Raw genomic sequence first — 10,790 nt, 5'->3', positions numbered from 1 at the left:
TCCCCGTGGGGCGTCTCCGTAGTGATTGCTGTTGCTTTTGACCAATCGGAGCTCACAGTCGCCAGTGTTGTGACCAATCAGAGGTGTGGGGAGGAGGGCGCTATGTGCGACGGCACTGTATGTAGATGTTATATCAAATGTCACCATCACTTACTTCCTGGGAATTTTTGGACTACAATGATCTAATAATCTCTTTTATCAGCTGGTGTAAGGGTACCAGTTAAAGATGGTGTTAAATTAAAGCTTAACATCTAAGAATGATTCTTAATCCAAAGTGAAATATGTAATAATAGGGTGAAATATGTGGAATTACTGTCTGGGTGGTCTAGTACTTTAGAAAAATGTTACAGAAAATATGACAGAAACACTTTTCTTACTGACTAGTGAACATCAGCAAAACAGCATATTTAAAAAAAACCTTGAATTTACTAACTAAAAATCTCATTCGGAATCTTTCCTTACGTGGCACTGATGGGACCCCTTGTGGAACTGCTCTTTCAAAAGTTGCTCCGTCCGGATTGTTCAGAATTCATACCGTAGCATGTTTATTGAAAAAGCTCAAAGTGTGCATTGATATTGTCCTGCTTATGACAAACCACAGTAAGGCAGGGAAAGGATACGTGTTCCTGGCATATTTTTCACAGTTTCTGTGCGCCCTTGTGTACCCGCAGTCATGACCACGAACGCACCGTAAACCTTCATCTATAAACCCACATGTGTGGTCACTCCCTGATGTCCCCCATGCCAGGGCAACCAAATAGTAAGCGAGGAAAAATGGCCATCAGTTTGAAATGGAACTTGGCAAATTCAGCTTTCGCACGGAAAGGGGTCGCAGCCCGACCAGCGGCGCTCAAGCGAAAGACGAGGACAAGTGAGGGTGTTGGACATCTTCGGCGAATGGTGTTGAGAGATGTGGGAGAATGTGTGACGTCTCGCTCCTTCTGCTGAACCAAAGATCGACTAAACAGGATGGTGTCAAACGTGGCCGTGATCTTCCTGCAAACACGTACGCCTAAGTGCACCTGCGAAGACGTTTTCCGCTGCCAGAATGTACTCTAGATGCTATATTTAGTTTCCCGGTAAAGGTGGGGAGAGTAACCCTTTGCAGAAGCAACAGCTCAATTTCCGTGCAGGCAAAGATGTGGTCCAACACGAAAGACACGAAAATTGTCCGTATTAAAGCGTGCAGCCCTAATTTTAGCGATTCTTTCTCAGCTCAGCTGGTGATTTCATGCGGTGTGTCCAAGCATACAGCGGAACATTTTACTGGAGGAATTCAGGTTAAGTGTCTTGCTCAAGGGTACTAAAGCCAGCGCTGTGTGCTGCCCTACTGAGCAAATGTGTTATGGCTCAACCCCCCACACATAAACTGAGCTGAAGCTTTGGTACACAGGCATGCCACTAAAACACACCATATATTCAGATAAGCATAACTGCCAGGGTGTAGTGACAGTTATAGTGCTCTCAATGGCATAAAAGTGTCAGCGTTGGTATTCATAAACACCATAAATGAGCTCAACTGCAGGAATTCAAAGTGGTATCCATTCTCTGTTCTGTGATTAAAAAAGGCATCTTTGCCACCCTTGTAAATCTCTCTCTCTCTCTCTCTCTCTCTCTCTCTCTCTCTCTCTCTCTCTCTCTCTCTCTCTCTCTCTCTCTCTCTCTCTCTCTCTCTCTCTCTCTCTCTCTCTCTCTCTCTCTCTCTCTCTCTCTCTCTCTCTCTCTCTCTCTCTCTCACACACACAGAGTACAGGTAAAATGTCAACCAACATTGCCAGAGAAATATGTCCGATCTAATTTTCCAGTGATACAAATCTTCTGTCCGTAAATTATTAAATATTTAAAAATCTAAATTAAACATCAGTGTAGGTATTCTCTTGGTTTTTCTGATTGTTTCTAAAAAAAATAAGTGCAATTTGGCACTTTCATATTTAATGCACTTAAACCTCTACCCGTTTTCAAACGCTCCCCGGGAGAAAAATGTCAGATAAAGCTTTTTAGTTGCTTTTAAACGTGTGCTTGATTCGAAAAAGAAGCAATCGCATTTTATGGAATCATGTTTATTATAGTTCTGAAACAATGAGGAAATAATGGCTGTAATAAACATTTGTTGGAATAGTAAATCATTCATCGTGGTCTAACTATGTGTCAGTATTACATTTACAGAGCATTATGCAAACTCCATTGTGCAGAAGTTAAAAGGATAGTTACATGGTATCACAATGTGAATCCAACCGTGCACAACGAATGCTTTAAAACAAAGGCTGATTATCACATTTAGTGACTCGAGAGTAATCTTCAGAATTACTTGACCCCCATGAACCTGCAGCAATGCCCCGGCACAATGCGCAGAACAAGCCTGTCGTGTGCACTACATCTGCTCTGCCATGAAGTGCGTGCTGCTGTAATCGTGGGCTGCCGAGTCCCTGGCGGTGCCGCCGCTCTGTTGATCGAACGCCTCCAGGAAGTAGCACACCCCAGGAATATCGGAGGGGAAGTTTGGCGGGAGATCCTCCCGGGTCCTGGGTGTGAATACAAACTCCGGTCGCTCCTTGAGGAGTCTGGCAAAAAAAAAAGAGTGCAGATGTTAGTTTATTCCCAATAATAGGAGATGTTCACCAAATGCAACGTCACAAATAATTCAACCGACCCCACAACGTATAACTCCACTACAGCCCAACCGTGTGATCAATAATCTCAACATAAGAAAGGTGGATGCAGGTGGAGGAATGAACGCCACGAGCTCACCGAGTTCTTCTAAATAAACGTTACATTTATTCACTTAGCCGACACCTTTCTCCAAAGCGACTTACACTGATTTACCCGTTTACACAGCTGGATAACTTGTACTGGAGTAATTTTAGGGCAAGTAAACCGCTGAAAACCAAAGTTACACAGGGCATCACCAGCATGTAAACCTAATTCCTGTCATAAAGCAAATAAACCTCGGCTTCAGTTGTAGGTTCCGTAAAATTGCTTTTAACAACACATTTAAAAAGCACTTAAAAGGTTAAATGTAATAAACGCAGTTCGCAGGGGTATTTTCAGTACATGCAGTTTTTTCGCCTATCCCCAAATTACTTTCCCACTGGTGACTCAATTATCCGCCTTTGTTCAGCAGGCTATTTGGTTTCAGCATCAATCATTAGATGAGAAAAAAACGCCTCTGACAGGGATACACATTGGCAGCTTGTCAGCCGTGATCGCGGCAGTAGCGTGGTACATCTGAGCGCACAAATAAATAACGTCCCGTCCTACACTAATGTAGGATGTTGTTTGAATCAAACTGCTGTAGGACGGAATTGCTGGACACTTCGCTGTCACACAAACAAACACGCGATTTATAGGCCGTTAGTCATAATGTACGTGCTTGTTGATTTTTTTTTTCTTCTCCCCACATTTGCTCGTTGGGCCTAAACATCTGAGCCGAGTATCTTCCGGGACGATTTAGATCATCGTACCGTAATTCACTACCCATCCGAATTTCGGCGGCATTTCAAGCGTAAATCCTTCCACTTCGCCAAACGCACAAGGTGCAGTAACGTTGCACGTCTTTTTCGAAAAAATGCAACGGCTACAATATAAAATATGACGTACGTCACTTAAGCAGAGAAAGCTCCTGACAAATTAATAAACTGAAGTAAGAAATATGAACATAAACATGAAAATTTCTCACTTTTTTTCCAGTACATTTCATATATGGGTGTGAACAAAAAGAAATTCAAATTACATACAGTATATTTTCTACTGTGCCGTATGTTATTCCATCCAAATACTTTCTGGGTTCAAACACCGGTTGCAATTGAGCTTCTTCTTTCTTCCTTCAATGCACCGTTCGGGTTCTCATTTCTGCGCCCTTGTGCTGATCAAAATGTACATTCCAACTTCACCTGTGAGTCGTGGGGCTGACGTTTATTCTCCTCGGGAGGCTGCACGATTCGAACTTATTCGCCAGCGTGACATTGTTCCCAAAAAGGCAGTAGCGAGGCATTTTAACACCCACGACACCGGCGAGGACGGAGCCCGAATGGAGGCCGATTCGCATCTGAGGACGACAACAAACAGCTTCACTTAATGGAGCACATCAGAGCAGCGAAAAACAGGTTATTTACACCGCGCTTCCTCTGTGAAAATGCTTCTGAGCTCACGGAACGAAAAAAAAAAAAGAAAAAAAATTTCAATCGAAAGCCTGAGAAGAGGCACTCGAGGAAAGCGAGCGCATTAAAACAGGTTTGATGTTGATGTTTATTTAGTAAATACGTGACCTCTTACACTCTTGCTCTCCAGTGTTTTTAATTACCCGTCTGCTGCCATCGCTTGCATTTAAGGCGAAATGAGATGTCCCTAAAAACGAGGGACGACGCACGGATGCGCGGCGAGCTGTCACAGATGGAGAGCGGCGACTGTACGAGACCTCTGGCCGCCCACCGTTTTTCACACATCAGGAGGCCAATTTGCTTGCGATCGCTTTCGCTAATCGACGTGACAGAGAGGGAGCTCGACGGCACGCGCTGAACAAGGGCTTTGTGTTTCGCCGCCATGCCCGGAATCGTTTTCAAAGCGCGGCCTATTTTTAGCCGCCCGTCCGTGGGCTCGCCATCGCGGGAGATGACTACGGTGACACCGCGGTAATCTTCCGCGTTTTCGGTGTCCTCTCCGCAGGCCGCCAGGGCCACGTGAGCGGCGGTCTCGGCACAAGCGCCGCGGAGCGCGGCTGCAGCAACGCCGGCCCTGCCTCTCGGAATAGCTCCGTTCCACTTCCGACGGCCCTCGACAGGCTCAAATCGTATTTTTCCGCGTTAATCAAAGCGTCGCGATATAATAACGCCACACTGTTGGCGCGCGCGTGTTTGAACGCAGACTACGATGCACAATTCGACTTTGACGGGAGTGCTTCGATTCCTCCAGGATGCCGCACGTTTCCAAAGCCCTCCGGGTGGCCATGCAGAGACGGGCGTGATGTAAAACTAAACCAAATTTAAAGTCCTCTGGAACCAAACGTGCAAGCGCTTCCCAGTGCCACTTTTTCCAGAAATCCCCCAATCTCCCCCAGTACGGGTGCCAGTAGCGACCTTGATGACCTCTCCTGTGGGGGTCATGACCTCGTCAGACAGCTCCATCATCTTCAGGGCCATCAGCGCGATCTGGACGGCGTGCGTCTGGCTCTCTTTGTGGAGACCGCCCGCCACGCAGTACGCATCTCCGATGGTCTCCACCTGAAATTCGTGGAAGAAGGTTGAGATCTGAGGTCCGTTCTCCTCCTCTCCTTCACCGGGAGTAACGGCTGGACACATAAACACTGCAGTCAATGAATGTCACACATCCAAATATTATTTCTACATGAGGGCACTTAAGAGTTCCCTGGTTATAGTTACATTAGAGCTATTTTTGGAAATAATGTTATACAAACTCAAAACACCACACATTCCTCAACTGTAGTTTGGAACATTCAATATACAGTCTTATAAAGTATAGAACCCGAAAGTTGGAACTGAAAGTTCTGCAACGCCTTTTTCACACCTTCACGCCGATGGTACGGCAGCGAGTGTGTTTCACTGCAGCTAGAGTTGCCAGAAGCTTCATGAAGAAACGTTCTGCCATCAGCAGGTCTCGAAAGGGTCACACAGATGTATTACGGCAAGATGTCGCGTCATATTTCATACGAGTTGCAGACGTGTATGGAAAAAGTACAACATTTTCCGCATTCCATTCCGAAAATGATTTAAATCGGCAGCACATAAATAAACGAGATTAAAATACGGTGGGTCGAAACTCCAAGTGAAATGCGTTATCATATTGTATATTCATAACTGATAAGAGGTCCAAGAAGTTTATCCACTGACTTGCATTATTTAAGGGAAACGGATTTCTGCTTCTTGGAAATGAAAGTAGTTTAAATTGCTTTGATAAGGAAGGCATTATCTAAAATTAAATTAATATAATTACCTCGCAATGCGAGTAAGGAAGTTAACATGGGAACATTATGAGTTCAGCAATCATAGAATTTCATGGAAAATGTTACTTCATTAGGGAAGAATGTGGTATTAGATCAAATTTATTACAAAAAAAAAAACAAGAAATAAGGAACGAAACATGCGACCAAAGCACTCCATGTAGAAGCTCCAGGACGAAGACGTTCAGTTGCATGGGTTCATATTTGTCCAAACTGCAAAATATGCAAAGCGACTGAATAAAAAGAGGCCACTTAGTGAAATAATGGAAATCAACAGCGGCAGCAAGCAGTCGTGTGAAGCACACCTTATAGACGTCCAGCTCTCCGCACTCGTGGTCAAACCTGGTGTAGAGCTCATTGAGCATGGTGACCACCTGCATCGGGGTGCACACGGAGCAGATGGCCGTGAAGCCCACGATGTCGGAGAACAGCATGGTGACGTTATCGAACTTCTTGGCCTGCACGGCTTGGCCCTGCCACAGCTTCTGTGCCACCACGCCCGGGAATATGGTAAAGAGGAGGTCCACCGTCCTCTTCTTCTCCTCCTCCAGAGCGCGGTGGGCCTGCTCCAGGGCTGTCTTAGCCTTCCCCAGGCGCTTCTTCAGGCCATCCTGAGCCTTGGCCTGCTCTCCCACCAGCACCACGTCCCGCAGGGCGTTGTGGATCGGGATGTCCGAGAGGTAGAGACCCCTCCCCGTGAGCTCCTCCAGCTTGTCCACGCATGGCGAGCCCAGAAACAAAATACAGTTGGACTCTGAAACGAAGATCATTTGTCCTTTGAGGTCCATGAGCTTAAAGAAAGGGAAAGAAATTCAGAGAAAGTCACATAGCTGCTAAGAGAAAAGAGCACGGCAGTCATTAAAGGAGCACATTTTCATGAGTTCTTTTGTATTTTTAAAACGCGCAATCAGATTTTGAAAAGGTTGCGCTGATTACATGCGAAACTAAATTAGCACGCGGGGAAACTTTATAGGATATAAACTAGCGTTCGCAGATCCGTACACTCCACGCGTATGCAGGTTTTGGCTCCAACAACCTCTTAATTAGTCGGTATGATAAATGCAGCGTGCTACAGTGTCGGATGAAATGTCAAAGTGCATCCGATGACTGCGGTTCTTTTGTGGCCAAACCTAACAAACACCATAAATTTCATGGTGCTGACTTTCAAAAAAGTTCAAGATAATTACAAATACAACCTGTGATTGTTTACCAACTGGGCCAATGGGTTCGAATGGGCTGCAACGGCGACCGACGTGCGCACGGCCCTTCGTGGAAGGAGGCCCTGCGTTATTTATTTCTTTTGATACGGGCTTGACCTTTACACGAAGAAAAAGCCTGTGAAGTCACACTGGAGAAGTGACACATGTTTAACCAACTGCCCCCGTGGCCCCGTTCCAGTTGCGAGCCGGGAAACCTCGAATTGTTAAGATCGGTTTCTGGGGAGGCTCGGGTTACCAGGAACTGTATACACAGTACACATAAATACATAGTTGTGTAACATAAACAGATGGACTGCTTTGAAGCATATTCCACAGAGCGTGTAAAGTGGAATCAAAGCGGTATCAAAGCACCGCGGTGTTCCTGAAAGACGAAGCCTCAAAGCGTGGTGCGACGTTGCACGAGATTAAATGGACTCAATCGATCTCCGCCTGCCACTCTCAGTTTTAATTTAAACTGGGATACGCTCTCTGCACGGCATTAAATAATGGGATTTTTCAGCGTCTAAGTGTGATGGGTGAATGTTTCCATCTGCTCTGACATCTGGAGCTGAGATCCTCCAGGATACTTCCGGACGATGGGGATCCTTTAAATACTGTCAACTTTAAACCCGGCGCGCGATTATCCCTCCCTTCTCCGTCTTCTTCTCGGCGGCTTTGGGCCTTTTCTGTCACTCCCAGTTCCCGGTGACCTCAACAAGAAGCAAGCGGAGCAAAGTTACGGAGGCGTCGTCCGTTACCTTAGTCGTGCCGTCCGCGGTGCCGGTGCCGTGCTTTATCTTTAAAACAAACTGCGTGTTCAGCATGGCTAAAATACTTTGGAAGTTCGCCCTGATCTGCGGGGACACTATGAGAAAATGGTCCTCAAACACCGGCTTCCTCTGGACATCTTTGCGGTTCAACCGCTTCCTCAGGCCGTCTCCGATCTGCAGCAAGTTCATGTCGCGGTCGAAGAGGACGTGGAACGGGAACGTGGAGTTGAAGAAGGACATGGGTATATCCACCGGGGACTGCGCCTTCAGAGGACTTGGGGTGAGACGTTTGGCGTTGGTCACCACCACGGAGTAGAGCAGGTGGGGCTGGCGGTGGGACTGCAGGGTGCTCTCCTTGCAGCACGAGGGCTCCATGGTCACCTCCACGTCCGTCTGGTAGAGCACGCTGGCGGCCGCCTTGATGATGCCCGGGAAGAAAAGCTCGGTCGCCTCGTGAGGGTCGAAGTAGTACACGGTCAGCTGGCCCGGGTCCTTATCCAGGCAGAGCACGGAGGCGTCCTTGGCGCAGCCCGCACTGCCCGAACTCTGCGGCGTGCTCTGTTTTAAAAGCACGTTGAAGCTGTTCAGGAAGTCGTGCAGGGCTCCCCCCACAACGCCCAAAATATGTCCATCCTCCTCGTAGCACGCTTTAAAAACCTCGACCCCCAGTGACACTTTGACGCTCTCCATCGGAATACCTGTTACGGCGCAGAAGAGGCACATCAGCAACTCAAGGCAAATATTTACATTGCGCAGCTTTTTCAAATCTGACGTCGCATTACCCGACTTCAGGGAGTACGTCTCCATGAGCTCCGTCAAGCCCTCCGCATTTCTACAGCCTGTATTTTGGCTGAAACAGAATGAGTGTTCATATTTTTAAAATTGCTGAAAAGAGAAAGTGAGAAGTAAAAGGTACACACACACACAGACTCACTCACGAGCAAATAATGGGTACATGTGAAATAGCTCCCTAGTATAACATTTTACAGCACTAGTCTTTCGAGTGAAATACAGCCAACCTATGAGCGTGTGGATCCAGGCGTAAAAAATGTCTGACCATAAATACATATGACTGCCTTCTTTTGCAGACAGCATTAATAGTATTTCTCAAGGATATTTTGCAGCATAACAGGAATGGCTTTATATCCTCTCCGAGGCTGTAATATTTTTATTTGGACTGATAGTTGTTTTTATAAGCATAGCACAATATTTAAAATTACTAACAGATTATGACGTGTTTTTTTCTTTACTTCTGTTAACATTATACTGACAAAAGAATAAGTCTAAATTTTCCTGTAACTATGATCAGAATAAGCCCAGTAAAAATAACAACAAAGCACTATCACGCAGCCCCAGCAGCACAATTTAAAGGACAAATAATGTAATTCCTACCACCTTATTTCTAATACATGCAGCCTTGTATCCTAGTCAGCCGAATCAATTATGAATCCTCCTGTGATATGGAATGTTAACCTTCATCATCATCAAAACAGCATTATGATATAATTATAGATAAAATAATGCTAAAGTTGTCTGAAAAAAATTAAAGGAGAAATATAACTCTCAACACATGTCTAATGCAAGTTGTTTTGTTATTCATTATGGTAGCCAATGGGGGAAGAGTGCATTTTCCTTTCTTTGGGCCATAAAAGCCGTGATCATCATCAACAACAGTATAATAGAGCACAAAACAATGCAACATATGGTAGTTTACAATATAATGCTATGATCATCGGTACATGTGCAAGGAGAAATAGCATAACTCTTACCACATCATCATGTCTAATGCATGCTGTTTGATCATTCTAAGGAAAGCGGTGTGCAGCCTGTCAAACTGCAAATGGGAAAGTTAGTGAGTGAAATAATCGGGCTACTAGTTAAAAACAACAAGCATTTCTGCCCTTTAATGGTATTTTCGTAAAAGGAAACGGAGATCCGCTTGAGGACATAATTAATTTGCACCTGGGATGCAGAAGGACGCAACATGCAGCCCATGCAGCACAGCACAGTAACAGTTTTTCTCCGTTTTTCATATTCACACAGCACTATTTCATTATCAGATGTGGAACACACACATCATACACATATTCTATTATTTTTCATAAACTGTGATTTGCCACAAAACTGCTTGTTTTTTTTTTTTTTTCTTCTTCTTCTTCTTTTTTTTTTCTGTTGTTGTTTAATTACGCGGTGTGATTCATTTATTTACCTCCGGACACACTAACTTGCGGACGCTCTCTCCCAGCGTGTGCAGGTTCACCTTGCACCTGCCCGTCGCGCGCCCGCGGGGGTCCGCCTTCGCGGCCGCGTGCACTTCCCTGAGCACGGGCACGGCGCCCGCCGCCGCGCGCTCCCGCTCGCGCTCGCGCTCGCGCTCTCCCGGGTCGGCCCGCGCTTGGCTCGCCGCCGCCTTGGAGAAAGGACACTCTCCGCTGAATTTCAGCTCCTTCAGCTTGGCGCAGAACATGCTGCTGCCGAGCGCAGTGTGTCCGCGGCGTGCTGCCCTGCTTCCTCCGTCTCAGACAGACCCTCACGCCGTCCACATCTGTGCACATCTGTCCCAGTTACGGCTCATTGTATTCCGCAGTGAAGGCATTTCCCAGGAAAAAAAAAAAAAAAAACGCATACAGACACACGCGCGCGCGTGCGTGCGTGCGTGTCGCGCACCTGCAGCGTCTCCCTGTCCCGTTTCACAAATGAGCATCACCTATGCGGTGCAACTAAATAAAACATTCATAGTAAATTCCAAGGACAAATGAGGGATGAAAAGCTGTCAGACTGGCCAATGAAAAGCCACAGGAGATGTCGAAAAGAACCAATCATTGTGCAGGTGGGCGGGGCTTATTTGGAGAAAAACAAAAAAAAAAA

General features: G+C 46.1%; 1 protein-coding gene across 1 annotated transcript; it reads right to left on the bottom strand.

The window, feature by feature from the left end:
• Positions 1-2,044: 2,044 nt before the first annotated feature.
• On the bottom strand, positions 2,045-10,477 carry gucy1a1 (guanylate cyclase 1 soluble subunit alpha 1). The gene is given in 9 exon segments (XM_029258900.1): positions 2,045-2,442; positions 2,444-2,561; positions 3,891-4,045; positions 5,073-5,216; positions 6,259-6,744; positions 7,911-8,620; positions 8,705-8,772; positions 9,692-9,756; positions 10,132-10,477. Coding segments are annotated over 9 exon segments (2,142 nt in total). The 5' UTR covers positions 10,390-10,477; the 3' UTR covers positions 2,045-2,304.
• Positions 10,478-10,790: the final 313 nt, after the last annotated feature.

Source organism: Scleropages formosus, chromosome 16 (genome assembly GCF_900964775.1).
Source record: "Scleropages formosus chromosome 16, fSclFor1.1, whole genome shotgun sequence".
NCBI lineage: Eukaryota > Metazoa > Chordata > Actinopteri > Osteoglossiformes > Osteoglossidae > Scleropages > Scleropages formosus.
This window is presented reverse-complemented; position numbering and strand designations above follow the sequence as displayed.